Source organism: Ambystoma mexicanum, chromosome 12, assembly GCF_040938575.1.
Source record: "Ambystoma mexicanum isolate Mex_15411 chromosome 12, UKY_AmexF1_1, whole genome shotgun sequence".
Classification (NCBI taxonomy): domain Eukaryota; kingdom Metazoa; phylum Chordata; class Amphibia; order Caudata; family Ambystomatidae; genus Ambystoma; species Ambystoma mexicanum.
Genome location: NC_090936.1, coordinates 897,431,616 through 897,454,537, shown reverse-complemented (window position 1 = coordinate 897,454,537; position 22,922 = coordinate 897,431,616). Strand labels below are relative to the sequence as shown.

Below are 22,922 nucleotides of genomic sequence, written 5' to 3'. Positions count from 1 at the left end.
GATGGACTCGCCTCCGCTTGGCTGGAGGACTCCCCGACGGTCCAGGCACCGCTGGATCATCCGCTGGAGGTAAGGGCAATCTTTTCCTTATCTCTGTGCACAAGGTGTGCAGTGCCAGCAAAATGTCATCTGACCTTTTCGTCGGCGGTGGCATCAGTTGCGACGGGAGTGTCGGCAGAGGTGTGGTGTCTGGTTCCTCGTCGATCTGCCGTTCTTCATCGGCTCCACCCTCGCTCTCCACGTCCGCCTCGTCGGGATCCTTCCCGTAGGCTCTGACCTCGACAAACCTCTTGTCGAGGACTGCCTTGAGGCCAGACAGCTCATCCTCGGAGGAGGTAACTGAGTGTGTTAGATCTATCGCGTCCCCCCTCCTTCTAGGCCCAGTGTTTCACAGGGGTCTTTTTTCGATAGGCTGGAAAGACGATTCCCTGCGGGATGGCAGGGAAACTCTAGGCCTGGAGGTCGCCTCTGCGGGCTTCGCCAGGGCCATCACTACTCCCTCAATCGAGGCCTTAGCCGGGTGAATCTGGGCCTTCACAACATTAGGCGCATCTGAGGCCTTCACCGTGGGGAGAGGGTCACCGCCTCGCTCCCTCTTGGCTTTCTCCATCGGGGCTGACCGGGACTTCTCCCGAAGCTTAGCCGGGTTGTCTGACTTCCTCTTCGAGCCGGAGCGTTAGCTCATGGTATGGTGTTGGCGATGTTGCGCCCGGCCTGGCAGCCGAGGAGCCCGAACCAACGGACTTGCAGTGCTTTGCATTTTGTTGGGCCCCCATCGCCGGAGCACCCTCAAAGGTCTTAGAAGACCGCTCAGACTTCTTCTTCTCACCTGCTGCTGGGCTCTTCGCCTCCAGCCAGGTAGCGAGTCGTGTACGACGGTCCTTCATGATCCGGAAGGACATGATCTTGCAGAACGCACAGACCTCCTCCACATGCGACTTGTCGGAGTGCAGGCAGTATAGGCATCAGAAGTGCTCATCCACCTTGAAGACGTTCTGTAGTCCACATCCTGGGCAGATCCTAAACAGCTTGGATCCAACAGGCGTCGAGTTTCCTTTGTCTTGGGCCATGACCACGCAGGGTAGGCCTCAAAGATCTTCCGGAATCCTCCAAGAAGTGAAATTGAATGAAATTCCGCCCTTGAGGGGCATAGAGATTTTCCGAAACGGGTCCCCGTTAATCGGAAGATGAATCGGTGGAGCTTGAGGCTCGATTTGACCGAAAAAATAAGAGTAAACTCTTTGAAAAAACGCAATATGCAGTAAAAGCTCGAGAGCTAAGCACGAGGACTCCCAACACTTGAACGTGCAGTAAAAATCTGAAGATGGTTGCCAGAGGAGGGGCTACGTTAGAGGGGATTCATTGGCTGGGGGCAGTATGACCCAGAAACCAGTGATTGGTTATTAGTAGAAAGACAGTTCAGAAATGAAACAAACTGATTTTTTTCTTTACCGAGGATTCCCAGCCTGAGGACGGGGAATATTCATGAGCATGTGAATCCATGCCAGACCCCATGCTGGAGAAAGAATGTAGTGTAGAATGTTAGCTGGGGAACATTCTGTTGGGTTTAGTGTTTGTGACGTGCGCCATATCAGAAATCTCTTCCACTTATTGAAATAGCAGTGTCTACTGTTGGGTTTTCGTGCCTCTTAAGATATTCATACACCTTTGTGGAAGATTCAAGTAGCCAAATTCTATGACTTCAGGAGCCCAGCTGCTAAATTCATAGATTGAGGGCGCGGGTGGAGGTATGGTCCCTTGTGTTGTGTTAGCATGTTGTACGGGCACAGGAGCTTAATTGGGTCGCACATCACCAGTTTGAGCAGTTGTGGAAAGCAAGGTTGTCTCGCCCACATAGGAGCAACCAGGATTAGGGTTACTTGTTCCTGGTGCCTCTTGTGCACTATTTTGCTCAGTAGTGGTGTCAGTGGGAAAAGCGTAAGCACTTTTCCCTGACCAGTTTATCCACAGGGCGTTTCCCTTGGACCCTGGTTGGGGAAATCTGAACGCAAAGTCTGGACATTGTGCATTTAGGCTTGTGGCGAACACGTCTAATGGGGGGTGACCCCATTGTGAGAATATTCTGTTTAGGATATTTCTGTTGAGTTCGCACTCCTGTTCTTCTGGTAGAGGGTATCTGATTAGATTGTCTGCCAGAGAATTGAGTTCCCCAGGAACATGTTGAGATGTTAGGAACATGTTCCGCTTGGGTGCCCACTTCCATATTTTTTGGGATAGTTGGACAGAATGTGTGCCTCCTTGCTTGTTCAGGTAGAACATGGCAGTGGTGCTGGTTGTGAGGACCTGCATTGTTTGACCTGAAAGAATTTGCTGATAGGCTTGAAGAGCCTTGAGGACTGCCAATAGTTCCAGGAAGTGCATATGTTATTGTGCTATGGCGCATGTCAACTGGCCATGGGCTGTGTGGTGGAGGAAGTGAGCCCCACAACCGGCGAATGAGGCTTCTGTGGTCAGGATCGCTTGTGCTGGTGGAATGCGAAAGGGTTTTTCTTTTAGTAGGTTGTCTCTGGACCACAAGTGAAGAGCCTGTACCAATTTTAGCGAAACAACCACTATTTCATCTGAAAGACCGCTTGCCTAAGACCAATGTTTTGCTAACCATTCCTGCATTGGATGCATGCATGAGGCCATCATCCCGAGCAAGTGCATTGCATTACGTACATTTATCTGGCGACCCACTTTGTAGTGAGGTACTTGCTACAGCATGTTTTGTACTCTCTCTTTTGAGGGGAAAACCAGTCCATCCTTTGTCTTTAGAATAGCCCCTAGAAATGGTTTTATTTGGCTGGGGACTAGGCTCCATTTCTTTTCGTTGATGGAGATCCCAGATTGAAGAGGTTTATTGTTCTTTGCGTATTTTGTTTGCAAATTTGAGGAGATTCCCCATTGATTAGCCGGTCGTCCAGATAAGGGTATACTGGGATGGACCTTCTGCACAGGTGAGCTGCCACTACTGCAAGTACCTTTCTTAACACTCTTGGTGCTGAGGCGATGCCAAAGGGGAGTACTTTGAACTGGTAGTGAACTCCCGCTTATCTTGAAGCTCAGATATTTTCTGTGCGCAGGGAGCATTGAAATATGAAAGTATGCATCTTTCATATCCAATGTTGCCATGTAGTCCCCCTGTGTTAGGAGTGGGATTTCCTCTTGAAGCGTGGTCATGCAAACCTTTTGGGGTTTGACATATTTGTTTGCAGGGTGCAGATCTAATTCTGGGTGCATGGAAAGGTCTTTCTTTGGCACAAGGAAGTACGTTGAATAAATACCCTTCTTTATCTGGTTTGCTGGGATGATCTCTATGCGTCCTTCTCCAGCAGTGTCTTTACTTCTTCCAACAGTATGCATTTTTCTTCTGTTGACATTTTTCTGTTCTTTGGTGGGCGGTAGCATGGTCTTTGTAACAACTCAATGCAATACCCGCCTGCCACGGTGGACAATACCCACTTGACCGACGTTATCCACTCCTATGTGTGGGTGAAGTATGAAATTCTGGCTCCTACTGGAGTGGCATGGGAGGGGACCTTGTGGGGTGCGTCATTGAATGGAGGGGTGGAGCCTCGCAGAGGTGAGGTTCTGCCCCTTCTTCTGCCCCTTTTATTTCCTCTTTGAAAATTGGAAGAGGTACCTTGACTTTGTGATTGGCCCCCAAGACGAGAACTGCCCGCCCTGTGTGTAGCCTGAGGAACATTGAGCACCCTGACCCCAAAACCTCCTAGAGTTTGCGGAGCCCCTTTGAACATAGGGCTTGTTTGTCAACTGGCCAAGGGATTTGAGAGTGTTCGTATTCCTCCTTAGCACTGTGGAGGGTGTCTTCGACAGCCTTCCTGAATAACACATTAGGCTCCACAGACATGTTTAAGAGGGTTGGCCTAACTTAAACCCTGACTGACTGAGCCAGGCGTGGCGCTTCATAAATGTACCCTCTGTTATGATACATCCTGCATTATCTGCCACCTCAAAGTTATTTTTCTGGATGCAGTTTGAAATCTGCTTGCCTTCTGAGATAGTCTTTAACAATTGTGCCTTTAGGGGTTCTGGGACGACTTTGATTTGTTGTTCCAGGTCATCCCAATTGTGGCAGCCTTAACTAGCTAAAAGTGTAGGGTTGTTGGCGATTTTGGTCTGGTATGCTGCTGAGGAGGCAACCTTTTTCCTGAAAGTATATATTCTTTTGCTTTCCTTGTCTGGCGGGGCCGCTGCTGACATCAGGGGAGTGCCTGACCTCTTTCTGGTGGTAGTGACCACTAAGGAATCCGGTTTAAGCTGCATTATACAGGCAGTCAGTGGGCACCCGTCTGAATAGTTTCTCTATTCTGGGGTTCACCATCCTTGTGAGACTAGGTGCCAGTAGGGACGGCAGGATGTGTCTTTGAACAGACTACAAGAGCGGGATAAACTGGGTGGCAGACCTTTTATTCCTAGAATGTCTTCCACAAAGTATTTGTCGACCTGTGCTTCCTGAGTGTCGATATTAAAGTGTTTTGCATATTTAAATATCAGTTCATTGTACTGTCGTTGGTTGTCAACAGGTGAATCTATTACTGGCTGTAAATGGTGGTCTGGCAACTGGATTACATAAATGTCGTCATCTTCCTCATAAAATTAGTCTTGGTCTTGACTATAAAGGTCCCCTTGAGACCCTGTGTTGTGTGACCCTGAGGGGTCATCAAAGTACAAGTCCTGAGAGGGCTCTTGGTAGGTTGAGGCCGGGGTGCTAGGCTGTGGCTCAAGATTAGACTTTTGGCAGGGGGGGCGGCTGTGCTGAGGCCCCTGGCTGTGAGGCATCTTTAAGGGTGGATATTTGGTCAGGGTGTCTGTCCATAAAGTCCACAAAACTTGACATCCTCCTTAAGATTGTATTGAACTGTTCAGGTGTATAGTTACATGAAGGTGGGAAGCCTGACATGACAGGAGTGGCTTGTGAGGTTGTTTGGTCTTTGTGGCTCATAGTTCTTGAGAGAAAGTCTACATGGGGTGAAAACGCCCTCTGTGTGCTCTTCGGGGCCAAGGGCGTCGAAATTCTGGATTTTTTCGGCAACCTTGCTTTAAGCAGAGAAGCACTGACATGTTTCTTAATTAACTCCTGCATCTTCAGCGTTTTCTTGGGGGATGCCAAGACGCCTTTTGCCACCTGTTCTACGGCACACAAAAGGAGTGTCTTTTTGTATGCAGTGTGTGAACCAACCTTCAGTTTCGGAGGCCTGTCATGAGGCGAAAGAGTATGCGATGGCGCAGGGGACAGTGAAGAAGCTGAGGCTTTCTCCGTGGACACTGCTTGCACTTCGACGATCGACCGTACCATCAAAAGTTGGCTGTGGGGTATGTTTTTAGTGTCTTTGTGCTTGTGTGTGCTTTGGCAGCCGGGTGTCTTCATCACAGAAATGCTGGCCTGCTTCTTGGAGACGGGGGCCCGCACATGGGGTTCCGACAAGCTCTGCTCGCCTTCGCCGTCACTCATGACTCCGATACTGTCCTCACTGGAGTCTTCTGTCACGTCGATGGAGGCCTCCGCTTGCATGGCATGAGCGGGCCAGCGTCTGGTGCGCCGATCCTTTAAAGTTTTAGGTCGAAACAGTTGACATGATTTGCACACTTTTTCGGGGCCATCCCTCGGGAGACAGTAATTGCACACTCTGTGCGTGTCCTTCCATGGGAATTTTCAGTGGCAGGTAGGGCAAAATTTAATGGGAGTTTTGTCCATTATTTTTTACAAAGGGCAGATTGGCGAGAAAAAAGAAAAGGGGATGACGGGATATGCATTCTCTAAAGAGGTCAGTATGAAGAACCTCCACCCTCTCTCCCTACAGTAATGGGCCAAAGCCCGAAGAGGCCTGTGTAGGCCGCGTCTGGTCGTTGATCAGTCAGTTGTCAACAATGAGGTTGATTTTCGAAAGCCGGCAAAGCGAACAATAAAGGAAAGAAAGATAGTCTACAAGTAAACTTTCAAACTAATTAAGGGCACCAGCCTGTAGGAGAACTCTGCATTTGCGGCCGATTTCCATGGCGGAAAAAACAATCTGAGGGACCTCGACGCCTGAAGGACCATGGGTACGGTACACGTCACTCTAGGGATAGTATTACTAACACACCCTGTCGACGTCCGTTTTCGAGTTTCGAAAACAAGTCTTGTAATACTCTGCTACTTCCACTATGTGTCGGACTATGCAGGGCACGTGATCTAAGCAGATCCACAAACTCCAGAAATATACACGTCATGCAGGGCTTAGTCCCAGTGTAGTCCTGCCTCTGCTGTATTCATTTTTTGTTAATAAACTTCTGTGTCATCCGACCCAACGTTTTGCATTTTTTCTTGGTATCCCACCCATGCGTTACATACTGCTTATGGCAGTTTTCTTTCTTTAGTATTTAGTATTTTCACACCTCTATTAGGTCTCTATTAGGTAAAACTCATTAAAGGGCCTGGTATCAGATCGCACTTTGTTTTTATTTTCAGGGAGAGTGAGTTTAAACCAATATGTGGCATGCAGCATTTGTTTAGTTAGCATTTGAGAGAGATTTGTATTTTCACTATATCAAAGAATTAAGAATTACATGCATTTGCAATGAATAAGCTTCAAAATGTCATTAAAAGTGATTAGATTGTGAACAAACTGTTTGATCTCCAGTAGTCTAACTGCATGAGTCCCGACAACAGAAAAATATGTTGCTAATTAATTTTGATTACATGTATTGCCATCTCTGAGGTGACTGTTGCACCAATAAAAACTAGGTTTGTGGTACTGGATCTACAAAAGACCTACAAGTCCAAAAGAGATGGTCCCTTCTAGAGGCGTAGAAAGGGTAGGGCCTGAGCGGGCTAGACCCACACAAAATATGTAAATGCCCATTCAGCAGCGCTGTGTGGGCATTTAGAGATGTGAATGTCACTGCAGTGGGCTCAACCACTTTAGCTTCAGGCCCCATTTAGACAATCCTGGTAGGTCACTCCGGTGGAAGCACTGAAAAACTCATCTTAGCCTGGCCTTTGGGACTAGAAAGATAGAAGAGCCCATAAGACACATGGCATGCGTCCTGGGTGCTTAGAAACGTCTCTGACAGGTGAATACCATACACACCCATCCAAACATTGCTCCAATAAACTGGAGTCGTCTACAAAGTGTAGGCCACAGCGATTAGAGGTTTAATGAAAAGCCTAGTCAGTGCAGAAAACTGAACATCCAAATAGAATTCCCTCAAGCCTGTTCCTCCAACCACGACTTGAGAAGCCAGACGAAGTACAGAAAGTCATGCGGCCTCATTAGGAGTTTGCCGTTCCGGAAACAAGGCTGTTGGTAAGCTCACCGTCACCCATGTTTCCGGATCGGCAAACTCCAAGCCTGCCTGCCATGACCACTGTGCCCGACAGGTCAGATCCTGCCAGGCAGAGCGGCTACGGTAGACAGATCGTTCATGGAAGCACTGGCACCATTAGTAACAGTGCCAGTGATTCCGTGTCCCCACTCCCATAGAGTCCAGTGGGACTCTATGGGAATGGGGACATACTTTTACCATCGCCAGACTTCTCGGGCCGCTGGAGTTGTAATCTCCTGGTGGCACCCGAAAGTCAGGTGCCAATAAAATATTACAGGCAAGTTGCCGGTAGCACTGGCAAGGTTACCGCCGGACCCGGACCATGGAACTTCTGCCTTTGGAGCTGGGCAATCACAACATCCATCTCCTTAAAAAAACCTTAAGGAGCAGAGGTAGCAAATTGGTAATGTTTCTCACCCACTATGAATCTTAAACATAGCCACAGCTTATGATGGGTTGACACAGTGAGTTAGGCTTCTTGAAGATTCAGGGGCACACTATTCTATAGCTCCAGAACGTGGCGGATTGTAACGCTTACCTGATCTCTACGGGAGCACTCCAAAAAATGTCTTCCACCCAAGGTTCCCACAGCTATCCCTTCTGCATACGAGGCGGGTAAAAGTACTGTAGAAAAGGGAGACTCTGGTTAATTCCCAATTAGCCTTGAAATCCTTCTCCCACCCTTAACAGTTCTGCATTAATAACTAGAGACCCTGTGTCTGAAGTTTTCTGAGCTCACCTTGTGCTTAAATTAAATGAGCTCTCCATCCTGCAGATTGGCTGGGGCGCTTGTCCTGAAGAATGTTCTTGTGCTGGTGCCAATTTGTAGATCCCTTGATGGATATTCATGAATTGTGACAGGAAGTTCAAAAAGAAGGAAAACACCCCCTGATACATCTCAAGCGGGTATTATTTTGGAAAATCTCGGGCAGGAATTAAATGGTTAATGTGTTCTTGCTGAAGTACTAAGATTGCGGTTATCTTTTTGGATTCTTAACTTTGTTTTTATTTTCTCTCTCCTTATTGCTTTGCAGGCGTTTTCTTGGAACGTTCCTGGTGACAGCAGGAGTTCGAATGAAGACAGACTTAATTGGTAAATTGCGTGTGATAGTATAAACAGGAAAACAACAAAAGTGTAGGGACACGGGGAGCGTGTCAAAAAACCCAGTTATCACCCCTAGGAACGGTGAAGGCTTGTGGGAGTGTTTAGTTCTCCAAGAGAATTGGCAATGCGTAATGAAAGAATGCTGTCGAACGTGAATCAAACGTGGAAGCGAGCGGCTCTGATTTTTTTATTTTAAAAGCTTTTGAAACTTCTTAACTGGGTGAAGCAATCGGCACAGTGCCAAGTAACATAGATCAACAAGAGTCTGTGACTTGGATTACGGATCGTCACAGTATATTTTCCTTTGTATGTTTTTTCAGGTAAAACTTGACGAAAAACTAAATCTTCATACCTTTCTCTTCTATTTCAGGTTTGTAGGCGAAAACGAAGATCTGCAGCTGCCAACGACTCAGTGGAACGTGGAGGAGCAGCTGGAGCTCGAACGTGAGCGGAAACACAGCTGCGCGGTGAACGCTGCATTAACAGCGGGTAAGTATTTAAACAGGAAACCTTCTGCAAATCGGAAAATGTCCATCGGAAATCTCAGGGGAATTGAGCTCTGAATTATGTCTGGATGAAACAAGGCTCTATGATGTATCTCGGATGAAACTTGAAATCAGGACCGTAGGACCGCGGTAAGCGTTGCACTGCAGAAAGCAGAAACGATGCGAAGCGCAGCCTTCCTAGCAGGTGTGGCTTATAAAGGCAGCCACACTCGATGCATAAAATGACACCCCGAGTATGTCAGCAGACAACTAGGCTGCCATTTTAAGGCACAAGGAAGTCACAGAAAATCAAATAGGGCAGTTCTGCAAAATGATAAAATCTATGTACCATCCAGGAACGGCAGGCTAATACCCATGTAGCACCTAAGCTGAGAGCTTTACTTCCTTTGATACCCCGTTGGTATACACTATTTGGCATCATTGTCGTGGTCATGACATGGATATAAGCCAAAGTTATCATCTAGAATTGTTTCTTACAGAATAAAGTAATTTTTTAGCACCAAGAACCACCCACTGTACCATCCTTGACCCTCCATGGAAGGCAGAAGAAGTTTAATGGCCCTTTTGAGGAGGAAATGGACACCATGTAAAAATATAGGATTCACAAGGAGCAATTGTAGGCAGCGAGGATTCTCGGGTGCTTATTCAGGAACAGTATGAAATAATACTGAGGCATCCAATGGTTCAATGTTGTCTGGTCTCGCTCGTAAAGAAAAAGTTGAATCCTGTCCCCATAAATTAAGAAAGGAGAAATGAGGGAAATGCAAAGCAGTTTAGTATTGGGAATTGCAGAAGGAACAACAATGGTATGCTGTCCATGACCTGGACCTTTCCCTCCAGATGAGCAAATAAATGCCTCTGGTGTGGTTTCGTCTGCTGTTGCTTGCATAGGGTGGGAAATATGGCCCTCTGGAAAGTATAGGGCTTAAATCAGCCCCTAGAACAAGCTGCAAAATAGGTGGTGGTGGTAGACTTATTTGCTCCTAAAGATTCAAACGTCTTCAGTCATCCATCTTGCTAATAAAAAGGATCATGCCATCAAAAGGCATATCCAAAAGCTTGTTTTAAACCTATTGGTCTTATACTCATATCTGCATCCGCACATTTCCACCATACCAGCTATTAATCGTACAAATAATCAGCTGAATCCAGCCCCACTGTCAACATTTTCACTGTTCTTTTCCTGTTTTTGGTAATGTGCTAAAATCCAGATAATAAATCAGTAGGCAAATGTTTTCCAGGCTCACTAGCAGCACCCCAAAAGGTATGCTTACATCTTGCAAGTATGCAGGAAAAATGCACTGATCTTGGGACCAAACTCCCTGATGCAGTCTTGAAGGCTGCAGTGTAGATCATAACTTTTGCCAGACCACCATGATCAGCTCGATCTCGTCTTCACTGTTAGGCAGAATCCTGTGCAGTGCCCTTAGGGACCACTACACACAATTGGGACTACAGGTGGCAATGCAAGTTTTACCTTTGGTACAAGCCTGTACCGCTGTGCCAGAGTGGTAGCAGTGGTGGAGCAGCCAGGCTTATCTCAAGAGTATATGAGCAGTAGCAGAGATTACACAAAGGGACCACAATCACTGTTACTCAAGCAAACACTGACTCAAGGTTTCAGGTAGAAAAATATAAGTACATTTATTTTTAAACCATTTGTTATAAACACAGCACTTGTATTAAAATTAAACAAAAACCACACATTAAATATACAACTAACCAATTTACTTTGTACAGTATGTCTCAAGGTAAGTACCCTGTGTTTGAATGAACCAGTGTTACGAACAAAACCCGTTAACGCGAATACTTTTGCGATCACTTTTTGACAGTTCGGTCTACTAAATAAAAGCGTATCCGTGACATGAAATGCTACCGGGGCAAAAACACACTTAGCACCTGAGATACCCAGAGGGAGTTGGAGGCACAAAACACAGGCAATATTTTGGTTAGGCAGACAGAATCGAGAAACACTCAGAGACAGGAGTTCAAAAGTCAAAGGGCCGGAGCCAGGGTCAAGTGACACCAGGGGCCTGTTGCCGAAGATCACACAGTCAGACAGTTCACGATTCAACGTAGACAAAAGTACTTCGATATTGTCAATGTTCGGAAGCAAAAGTTATAAGAAGGAGGGAAGACAAGGGCAAGCCTTGGAGATGAAGAAAAAGGGGGTTCACCCAGTTTCCGCGAGCAGAACACAGTACCTTATTCCAATGGTGCAGCTGGTGCCCTGGCAGTTGTTCCTGTTGGTTTCCCGCAGACCCACATTCCTGGAGCTTCGTGTGAAGGAGGACGTCTGAAGGGAGTCTGCACCACACAGGGATGAAGCCGGCAGCAGCGACGAGGAATAAAAGGTGCGCTCCTTAAAAACAGGAGAGGCTCTTCCGGTGGCTATCCGGACCACTACAGCAGTGTGCAGCGATTTTGACCAAGGAAGAGGGTCCTCTGGCTGTAGAAGATGAGCTGGTTATCCCTACCAGGCTCAAGGGAAGAAGACTCCGGACTGGATCTCCTCTTAGTAGTTGAAGGGTAGATAGCTCAGGACTGCAGCAGTGCTTCACCAGGACAGGCTAGTTGCAGCAGCCGTCGTTCTCTCCGCTTCTCTTCAGTTCCTTGTAGTTCCAGTGGCGACTCTCTGACTTCTAGCCCAAGAGACCTGCCTTTTATGCACAAAATCCCCATTCATATAGCCTGGCTGTCAATCACCCAGCAGGGGGGTTGTCCAGCCCGGACAACCACCTCAACCAATCATGACAAAGTGCGACTTGGGATCCCTAGGATACCCTGTGCAGGGGGTGACTACACCCCTCCCTCACATTCAGCCCACCTAGACACCCAGGCGCCTGGTGGAGGGCTTCTGAGCAGAAAGCCCGCCAAAAGACTGTGAACAAAGAAGGTGAACCTAGTTTGCCGTGCAAAGTAAAACACAAGAAGGACTTTAACAAAAAGAAATGGCGAATAAACCCCTAATATAATAGCCAAGAACAATACCACGTTTATCTAATATAATCGCGGTAGGAAAGTTAGGGTAGATACCACTGCCACCAGCCAAATCTAAATGTTAAAAGAGCAAAACAGTGCTCTAGGAGGTACAGATAAAAAGGGATACGAATTAACCCTTTCCACTACTCCATGGAATATGTGGTGTACTGGATCTGTGGTAGATTGACTAAGTAAAGTTAATGGCAACTTTACCCTTTTCTGGGGACTGTAGTCAGCCTCAGAAATGGATTCGGGGGAAGTCTCAAAGACAACCCTGTGACACACAAAAAGAAGGGGGCTACTGAAGTGGTGTACTTCAGAGCCCACAATCACAAAAACAGAGAAATACACATGGTAAAACACAGTTAAGAGTGGGGGGAAAAGCTCACACTCTTACCAAGTGGAATAAAATAAACTCCAGAAGTCTAGCAAAGCTGCTGGGGGACTCACTAGGTGAAGGAAATTAGCCATAAATGAGAATTCTCTAAACGGGAGACATGCGTCATGTGAGACTTCCTGTTCTAGAAGACCTATTGAGTCCACTGATCTAGGGAATACACCCTGGAAATATCTAGTCTAAGGAAGGCATGGTATCAACAGTAAGAGACACAAGTAACCACAGTTAAAGGGTGTTTATTGAACTTAAAAGAAGGGTTTGAAAAACGCCTATCTAATCCTAAATCTACAGATGGGAGCAAGCTAAAACCATCCAATAATAATAACACAGTCCTAGTAGTGTCTTGTCAAAATAAAAGGGCCTATACTAATAAACATATTGCCAATCCTTACCTCTAAATACAAATAGTGTGGGAAACAATGTTACGAAAAAGAAAGAAGTGTTCACAAAATGATATGTTAGGATGTTCAGGCCATTGGCCTCACTTCCCCATGTTTTCAGCACAGGACAAGGCGGTACACTGCGGCTTAGCAGAGTCTATGGCTTCTCTAGCACGAGGATACAGTTCAATCATTAGCATCACAGCCTTCCGTGCCCAAGTCTATTTACCTTTCAAAATCTCTTAATTCACAGGGCCTAATGCGAAAAACAAACAAGTTATTTTCCTCTTTCAGATTTTCACAAGTACTCAATTTCTTAGGCGATTCACTATTCACCTCGGATCCCCCTCAGCTGGGCTCAGATCCTCTCAAAACAATGTTTGTAAATTGTTTATACATCCAATTTCTCATAGGATATTCTTTCTCAGGTGACTTACTGTTCACCCTGGATCCCCCTCAGTTGGGCTCAGATCTCGGACCCCCCTCAGTCGGGCTCAGATCTCGGAGCCCCCTCGGTCGGGCTCAGATCTCGGAGCCCCCTCGGTCGGGCTCAGATCTGGGAGGACCCTCAGTCGGGCTCAGATCTGGGAGGACCCTCAGTCGGGCTCAGATCTCGGAGCCCCCTCGGTCGGGCTCAGATCTCAGAGCCCCCTCGGTCGGGCTCAGATCTCGGAACCGCCTCAGTCAGGCTCAGATCTCAAAGCCCCCTCAGTCAGGTTCAGATCTCGGAGCCCCCTCGGTCGGGCACAGATCCCTTTTAACACAATGTTCAATTAGTCTTCCTCTGCAGGGCTGCCATCTTGGAACTGCTGCTTCCTTTTGTGCTTCGCCTTGCTCAGAGTGTGGTTTTGTGCTGCCCCTTTTATCCGTGTGGGGAAGTGTAATGGAAGTCAAGTGTGTGTAATGGTCAGCAGTAATTGCCTGACCATTGTATTGGGACATGTCGGGTATACATCTCGGGTGTTAGTACGTTTTCTCCTGTAGTGAGCTGTCTGTGAGGAAATGTTTGTGTTGGGAAAGGGAGGGCGGGGGATTGAGTTCCTAAGTATCGAACTTGGTAGGATGGGGTAAAGGTGTTACAGGGAAGGGGATACTGCGTCTCGCCATCCGGTGTCCCACTTCGACTCCCCGAAGACCCCACAACCAAGTGATCCTCCCGCACTGGTCCATCCCAAGGAACTGGATCCAAAAGCGATGGCCATGTCCTGGCCACCTGTATGACGGATCCCCAGGCACTAGCGTGTGAGACACCTTCTGGTGTCTCACACACTAGTCTTCTCTGTGATGAATCTGATAATGCCATCACTTTTTTCCCAGTGGTGCCCTCTCCTCATGCGGCCATGGGACGGCAACCACTATATGTAGGAGCCAACAAACAGGTTACTAATAAAATCCAGACCTTGCAAAACAACGCTCTCAGAGCAGCGCTTAGCATCCCCAAGAGAGAACACATCTCCAGCATCAGGAGAATCCACAATTGGCTTACCGCCACCGACAACATCCTGCTCAAAGTAGCCTCCTTAACACACAAATGCCTCAATAATACACCCCCCGCTACTTAGCCGACAGAATAAAAAGATACACCCCTATGAAATGAGCCTGTGAAAGGAAAGTGGGACCCTGAAACGCTAAAACCTGTTCTTTTTTTATTTTATTGAAAACATACTACAGTGTTGAACACAAGGTTCAAACCTGTTTATTGCAGAAGAGCTGGAGAACGGCAAGTAAAACCGTTGAGTCAAGAGAAGGAAACTGGGACACTGAAGTGCTCCAGAAACGCTATCAAGGACAGATGAAAGCAAGCAAAGTGAATGAAAGAGAATTTGAAACCCCATGTCTTTGAAATGATAATAAAGTGAAAGCGAGAAATATGCAAGGTGAATGCAAGGCCAAGTCAAGTTTGCAAGTGTTTAAAGTGAATCACATGTGGAAAGCGCTGGCAGGAGAGGGTATCTGGACTTTGCATCTAATACTATTACATCGAATGCATTTCCATCAAGGGATTTGCATCAAAAAAATATGCATCGAATGATTTTTTTTGGGGGTACAGGGTTAATTTTTTTATTGTGGTGGGTTTTAAAGGGTTAAAAACAGGGGCTTGGGGGGAACCCCCCAAAAAAGAATGCATTCGATGCATATTTTCTCGATGTTAAAAATTAGATGGAAATGTCATTAGATGAAAAAAATTGATACAAAGTCCCTTAACAGCAGGAGAGTATACCAGGCAAAGTCAAGTTTGCAAGTGTGTAAAGAAGCCATATGAGAAAGTCCTGGCAAGGGAGTACACCAGGCAAAGCAAAGTCTAAGTTGTTTTGTTGACTATAGAGCCCCCCACCCCCAAGAAAGACTCATACCCTTATGAATTTATAAGTGTTTTAACGAGACCTGGGAAGGGAGACTGCTCCCCAGGAGTAATTTGCGTCACCAAGAGGAGGGAGTTATCCTCTTGGGCTATAAAGAACTTGTGTAATTGTTCATTGTGTTGGTGAAGAGACACCTGTGGAAGGGAGCCATCCCCTGGAACTGTGAACGTTTGTGTTGGAGTTACATTTTTCATTTGATCTTGAACATGTGTGCACTCTGAAGCCCAAAGACATTATCCTCATCACATTAGAGTTACTTGTAGAGTGTGAGGGCTAGGATAGGATTTCGGATACACAAAATGTTGCTTTGGATATCTTGACACAGGGCAGACCTTAGTTTTTGGTTGAGGAAGGGAAGTACCTCTTAGGGTAAGGACAGCTAGGAATTGTCCAACCCCCTTTTATTTTGAATAAAAGTTTATAGCCAATGCTATGAGCTATCTGTGTCCGCATCTCGTTCCTGGCTCCTCACACTTTCCAAAGTGTACAAATCATTCACATCATGTATGTCCCCACTGAAGATTACATCAAATCAACTAGTTATAAAAGCCCATGCCAAAGAATGTGTGAGCATTTAAAGGCACTATGCCGCCCTTCTCACCGGAGACAAAGATTTTCAACATGGCAATTTAATTAATCTCAAAAAGAGAAATCATTCTCTGAAAAGAGAACAGTGGGATATCAAAAGGTTTACGGATCAATTGGCATTTTTAGAGTGCAAATTAATTACATTAACCAAAACTATGCACATAGGAGTTTTTAATATAAGTATTTGAACACCGAAAACTGAAAATGAAAGCAATAACTATATTGTTCTTACCTCCCACATCCTTAAAATATCTTTGAAAGAGAATTCCCTTTTAAATCTGATCAAAAGCCACCGAAAACAGAAATAAAGGTATCCTGAATCTTGAGATTCTAGGAAAAACAGTGATAGCTTTCATGAATATCAGTCTTTAAAAAAATCAAGATATGCATCATCAAATCATTCAATGTATTAATTGAGGCATTTTTTTCTTTTAAACCTTTTCAATAGTTAGTTAAAAACACATTATCAAGCACTTGGATAGATAAAGATCTTCAGGTTTCTGTACATTCTGAGAATATTTTAACTAAGCAAGAAAACACCTGAACAATTGTCATTTAATTCTCCTCATGTTTCTCCACAAAACAACATTTTATCATATTTGTATAGACACAGTCTCTGAAGCATTATGTTATAACATGTAGCAAGATAAAAAACAGTATAACATTTAAAAAATATATATTTCAATTGCAATAATAACAAGCTTCACATTTTCCACATCACCTGTGGACTTACGCTCTATTATTCAGAATTCCCTTGGTCACAAGAATGGAAGAAGCATGGCAGTTTGAAGGATCTGCGGGTTTACTGGACATTTATTTTGATGCATTTTTCTTTTAGAAAGTCTTTTGTTGGTTTCCATGCAAAGTGACCATTTGTAATTTTGTATTTCATATCTGCTAGGAGTGCATAAAGGTTCATGAAGAAAATCGACGGCTAGCCTGTCTATGCCCGTTTGTGCTGTGTCTGGGTGAAAGGTCTGACCCATGTCCACTCCAACCCCAGAGGACCAAACAGAACAAATTACTTACCTTTTAGTAATGTTCTTTCTGATGGATGTTCCTCTCACGGATTCCTCATCGATGATATTCATTCTCCACCGCAGTTGATCTTCGGAACACTTTTTCACAATCAGGAGGCGTGGCGCAGCTCCACGTCTGCTCTTCTCGACACTCCCATGTGCCGCATGATGGACGTGATGTCGGAGGTAGGATATATAGAGGTACCTTGCCCCAGGACCTCAGTTCCACCCCTTTCCTCAGAACTCAGTCGCTGAGGGATATGCAAAACAGATAAAGTGTTCACGCTCTCAGCCAAAAGGAGCAGGCTGGGTTGGCGATAAGGAAACCGTGGGAGGAGCAGCCATCAGAAAAAAATATTACAAAGAGATAAATCATTTGTTCTTCTAATGGATTCCTTCCTCCTACAAATTCCCCCTCCATGATAGACTCCAATAGCTGTACTTATTCTGGAGGAGGGAGAGGACGTGTTACGCCGTCGCGTAACTCCCTGTACTCAATCGAGGCCTGTGGGCTTGGCGGCTGTACAACCGGTTGCAGCGCGTCCCTTACCTGGGTCCTGTTGGTCTGGTCCCCACCTGCGCTTTGGCGGTCCTCCCCTGTTGTTTGCTGGCATGGCAGAGGTCCAAAAGCACAGAGTTCTGGATAGCTGGTTGCAGCCATGTTTGCCTGACCGGCCTTGCTGCATCACGGCCACGGCCAAGCAGACGTGTGGGTGCATTCAGCACAGCGTTGCCTAGCAACCAAACCCACGCTAACAAAAACAGGAAGTAGACGCAACTCGGGCAGTCTCAACACTCCCATTGCTCGCTCCTTTTTCCCTTCCTCATGTTCTCCGTGCATCTCTCCTGGATGTTTCCTTGTTTGATGCTGTTGGCCTTCTTACTCTTTGCTTCCTAGCTCTCTGTCTGCTTGCTCCTTGCCTCCCAGCCCTCTGCCTGCTTGGTCTCTACCTTGGTGCTCTCCTTTCCTTGCTGTATCTTGGTTACTCTTGCCTTGCATCTGCCTATTTGACCATCCTGTGTGCCTTTTCCTGGATTCCCGGTTTTCAGTGCCTCGCACTGTTTGTGTACCACTTATAATCCACTGGGTCCTCCTTTCCGTGGTGCAAGGTGTATTGTCCAGGTAGGCAGTTACAGGGTAGGGCTTTAACATGACACCTCTTCAGTTCCGGCTCAATCTTCGAGGGACACTGTGGCGGATACTCCACCTCAGACTCCAATATCAGGTACGCACCCGCGCTCCCTCCAGCTTGACAGATTGAGACGCCTACCATCTGATCTTGACGACATGGAAGCAATAGATGAATTGAGAGATGAGGCTAGGATGCTGCGCCAAGAAGTACACACGTTAAAGCAAGAACAGCAGGGGGGCACTGTTGTACGTGCACACGTGATGGCAGCCTAGCTGTAGAGCTCCGCTCCGGCTGAAATCCTTTAATCAAAAATATCCTGCTTTGGGGTCACCCAGCCAAGAAACTCAGCCTTATTTATGTGTGGGAAGCGTTGAAGATAATCAGACCGAAAAATTGGACTGCTCCGCTGCTTCTGGGCTGAGATATTTGCCCTGCATGAATTGTAGGGCGACGGGCGCCGACAGCGGGCATCGTGAAGATATCACATTACCCCATGGTGAGAGCGGCGCCTCTGGGCAACGCAGTGGGAGGAGCCCACATTGCTACCATCCGGCGATCGGATGCGAGATCTCCTACCCTCTTGCTACAAATATTTTGGGAAAAACACTCCTGCTGCTCCCCGGGACTAGGACTGTCCAAGGCAGTTTTCGTAGTGCCCCAAGGGGGTATGGTGGTGATCGGGCAGTCACTGGCGAGTGCCGTCAACCTACTGCCCAGTGTGGGTGTTGTAGAGACAGACCAACGCACATGGCATCGAGAAACACAGAGCCGGGTAAGCTGTCACGGACAGCCAGACCACACTACTCCAGAACGGACTACATCACTCAATCCTCGTGGTCTGCCTGGCCAATCGGACAGCTAATGGCGACCCCGACTGTTGGGAGAACAGACCCCTGCTACTGGTACCTGACCCTGCTGTGCGGGGCCCTTCCGCTCCTGAAGACGACCCGATCCTGAGTCTGGGGAGACCAGGCGAGATCCCGTGACTGCAGAGGAGGGCAGGCGTGGGCCTGCTCAACACGGGACCTTTCCAGTTCGATTGACACTGGATAGCCATGGAATCGTCCAGGTCACGGGTGTGGGCACGCCCGCTGGACCTTGACCGGCATGTCGAAGCACGCCCCTGAATGAGAACAGACGCCCTACACTATGTTGACTGATCCGGTCCTGCCTGGCACATGGAGATCCTAGTTGGCTACCCGGTAAGCGCATACATAGATCCCGACGCTGCAGGCTGAACTGCCATGTGAGCTTATGAACTGGGGAGCCTATTGACAACGTAATCCCCAAATACTTTGGGGAAGGAGCAGTTATACAGCGAACACCTCCCCTTATACGGTCCGCCCGGATTTCACGATCCACTGATCCCACCATCCGGGGCTGTACCCGAGACGTTCCATACTCGCTGACCTATACCCTTAGACATAGCTAACGCTGTTGAACATGCAAGAGAACAGTCCATTCCCAAAAATATAGGGTGTATAAACAAAATCGGGCACGCAGGAGGAGTCATAAAACAACGTGACACACCACCTGAGCTGGGCTGGTGTTCGTAGCATGACCCGACAAATACTGAGGTGCCGTGCTAATAATCCTGCCTTAACATTTTGCTGAACGAGGGGCACCGGAAATACGCCGCCCGCAATATACTTGGTAAAGGCACCATAGCAGTACTACGTGCAGCCATTTGGACCGCAGCTAGCAACTTCAAGTGCTTGTAACTTAGACAGACCATGCGCTGGTCTCCTTGATGCCGACACATTTGAAGAACCCTGAGGCCACGCTGTTTTGCCCCACAGCTGCTGCTATAGACATTGATCTGATACCACCAGCCCTGATCCTCTGACAAGATCCTACACCAGATCTGCGATCCCACCCTCTTTTGATCCCATATGTGTCACTCCATCTAGACGTGAGTCGGTTGCCACGGAGGATACGCGCCCTGTGGGCTCAGTGTCTGAATAGGACAGTGCAAAACTCCTTCGAAGCGCTAATACATACACAACTGTGCTGAAGTGTGCACGCAATATCGGAGCACTCCTTGCTCCACCACACAAAGCCACCCTCTTTAATGCATTTGGTGCTGGGCAACACCAACACTCTAACCCCTCGGCGATGACAAAGGGTGCTAGTGCCAGGAAAAAGAAAATAGGACCAATGGGCTCATTCATCAACAGCCAAGTCCCTGCCATTATGACACCAATACCTGGTGACCCTCCGGCAACATCTGCAGACATCTCCAGAGATGACCACCTCCTTGCCACCATGCAGAACGGGTTTCAATCAGTCAATGTAAAACTGGATGACATTGTCTCCACCATTGGATCGCTAATTCTCACCTGGACAAGGAGAGTGCACGGGTGACAGAAGCCAAGGCCAGGATAAGCACTAATGAAGACTCAATTGGTCAAAACACCCGAGACATTAACCTGCTAAAGGGGGAGATGACCAAAATGCATGGCAAGTGTGATGACCTAGAATCCAGGTCCAGGAGGAATAATATTCACATAGTGGGCGTGGCAGAATCCTCTTGCAAGGGTTCTATGGAACTGTACGTTGAGGCGCTTTTAAAATCCCTTTTCGGTGCTGCATCCTTCTCGGACCACTTCCTTGTGGAGAGAACCCTCTGTACACTGGCCTGTGCCTAAACCTGGAGCCCGTCCCTGCACCATTATTGCCAAACTACTTAACCACAGGAACAGGGACGCAGTTCTCCTGCTGGGGAGAGAGATGGGGCCCCTTCACCACAACGGGGACAATATACACATCTATCCGGACTTCGCCGCAGGAGTACAAGTCCAGAGAAGGTCAAACAAGCAAGACAAAAGGCAACTGCGACGGTGGTCGGTCAAAAGGCCGAAAAAAAAATCTCGAATAACAAAAATCTCGAAAAAAAAGGCCGAAAAAAAATATCGATTTTCTTTTATATATATATATGTATTTTTTGGGTCAGGTAAGTAAAAAAAAGGGTTAAAATAAAAAAAAAAAATAGAAAAAAGGGGGATTGGGGGGGAACCCCCCATTTCGAAAAAAAACCAAAAAAAAAGAGATATTTTTTTCGGCCTTTTTTTTTTCGAGATTTATTAATTCGGTATTATGACCATAAACCGACTGCAACATGTTCCGTACGCACTGATTTTCCTGGCGAAGCTACGAATACAGCATGGGGGGCGAGCACATTTTTTTGAACATCCTGCAGTAGCTATGAATTATATTGAGGCTTCAGTCCCACTGCCGCCACGTGAACGTGGGCCGGATCAGAACAGGCTCCCACAACCTGAGGTGGACAGGAGAGACTCAGCTGACTGATCTATGCCGAGTACACTATCCTTTTTTTGCAATGTAGAATGATGTGTCTGGGTGGCAGTGAACTGAAACTGTTGAGTTTTGTCGGGTGGGATGCGTCCAGTGGTGGCAGTTATGGGCCGCAACATATGTACCTCCGGAGAATTCCGCAAGTTCAAAAGGGGATGTCATCATCGTGTAGGGGTTGATGGTGTTGGTGGGGTTTCAGGGGGGATTGCGATGTTCTACCCCCGGCACTAGGCTGTGGTCAGTTGGGGTTGTTAAATGTTTGAAAACAGAGAGTCTTGTAATTGCAGACAGTGTCCAACCTATTAATGTATATCAAACAAATGAGAAATGTTACTGTCCCAGATGGCACGGAATACTCATACTCCTGGCGGGTTGACAGTCAAGATGCTGCCCTGGAATGTGCGGGGCTAAATAACCTGGCTAAGGCCATGAAGGTGGCTGCATATGTAACAAGACACAACACACAGATACAGATGCTCCAGGAGACACTTAAATGCATTTAGAAATGCAATGTTAGTTTCCACGTATGCTGGGGCCCGCTCCGATATTATACGGAATATTCAGCACAGTCCAGGGGGGGTTCTCACCTTAATTCATTCATCAATGGGGTTTCAATACTTACACAGTAAAATAGACGTTCTGGGAAGATTCATATTGGTGTTGGGGAAGATAACAGGCCATTCAGTGGTACTGGTTAAAACATATGGGCCAAATATGGATGATTCAGTTTTACCTGACGATGCTGGACATGCTTACTCCACTTGATGACACTCTAGTACTCTGGAGCGGTGACTTCAACACTATCCTAGGCACAACGTTAGATAGGTCTTTCACAGTCCACGCAGGCTTACGAGGGCTGCAGCCAACCTTGCAACAGATAATGCTACAGAGTCCCCTGATAGATGCTTGGCGCATGCTTCACCCGTTGGACAAACTGTATACGTACTACTCGTCTGTCCACGATTCTGAATCTCGCATAGACTATTGGCTCCTCAGTTCATCTCTCTCGGATGCAGTGTCGGAATGCGATATCCATCCCTGCACTCTCTCAGATCATTCCCCGGGATCCCTTTGCTTGGTTCTAATCGGTCTCCCCCCGTGGGCCAAGTGTTGGAGGATGCCCCCAACTACCCTCAAAGATCCGAAATGTGTGCAAATCCCTTCATGTAGACATCAATGAAGGCTTAATGCGGTCTAAAGCTACGCTGTGGGAAACGTTCAAGGTGTGGGTTCGGGGCATTCTTATGGCTGAGATCACCGGGCTGCTGTCGTCTGTCAGAAAGGAATTGGGCCTGGTGGAGTCTCAACCGTCAATGCTCAAACAGGATTATAGCACCACACACAGTAAAGATATCCTGGCCGACATTCATAAATTACTGGGTGAATTTCATAAACTAGCCGACAGAGAGGTCCAATGTATGGCAACTCTAGCCAGAGCCCGCAGATATGGTGAGAGCAACAAGGCAGGTAGATTTCTGGCCAGCATGTTAAAAGCTGAAAGCTATAATAACCCTATTGCTAATTTTCAGATGGTAGAGGGGGAGGTGGTGAATCGGGAGGAAGACATAAATGCCACAATCACCCAATTTTACAAGACACTATACTCCAACCGCGATGAAAGATCTGCTGAGGAAACATCTGATTATCTATAGGGGGCTTGAGCTCCCGGTCCTTTCCACTGATGCTCAATTCATATTAGACTTGCCTATTACACTGGAAGAGATAACTAATGCCATTAAGGCCTTAACATCTGGGAGGGCTCCCGGTTCGGATGGCCTAGGAGCTGAACTATACAAGGCATT

The 22,922-nt window shown here is 47.0% G+C and overlaps 1 protein-coding gene across 3 annotated transcripts in view; it reads right to left on the bottom strand.

The window, feature by feature from the left end:
• The window catches only part of TBC1D15 (TBC1 domain family member 15), a 1,818,951-nt gene that overhangs the window by 158,080 nt on the left and 1,637,949 nt on the right, over window positions 1-22,922 (bottom strand). For all 3 annotated transcript variants that reach the window (XM_069629387.1, XM_069629388.1, XM_069629389.1), the window contains one exon: window positions 15,886-15,983. In XM_069629387.1, the coding sequence (XP_069485488.1) occupies window positions 15,886-15,983 (98 nt within the window). The remainder of the gene's footprint in view (window positions 1-15,885; window positions 15,984-22,922) is intronic.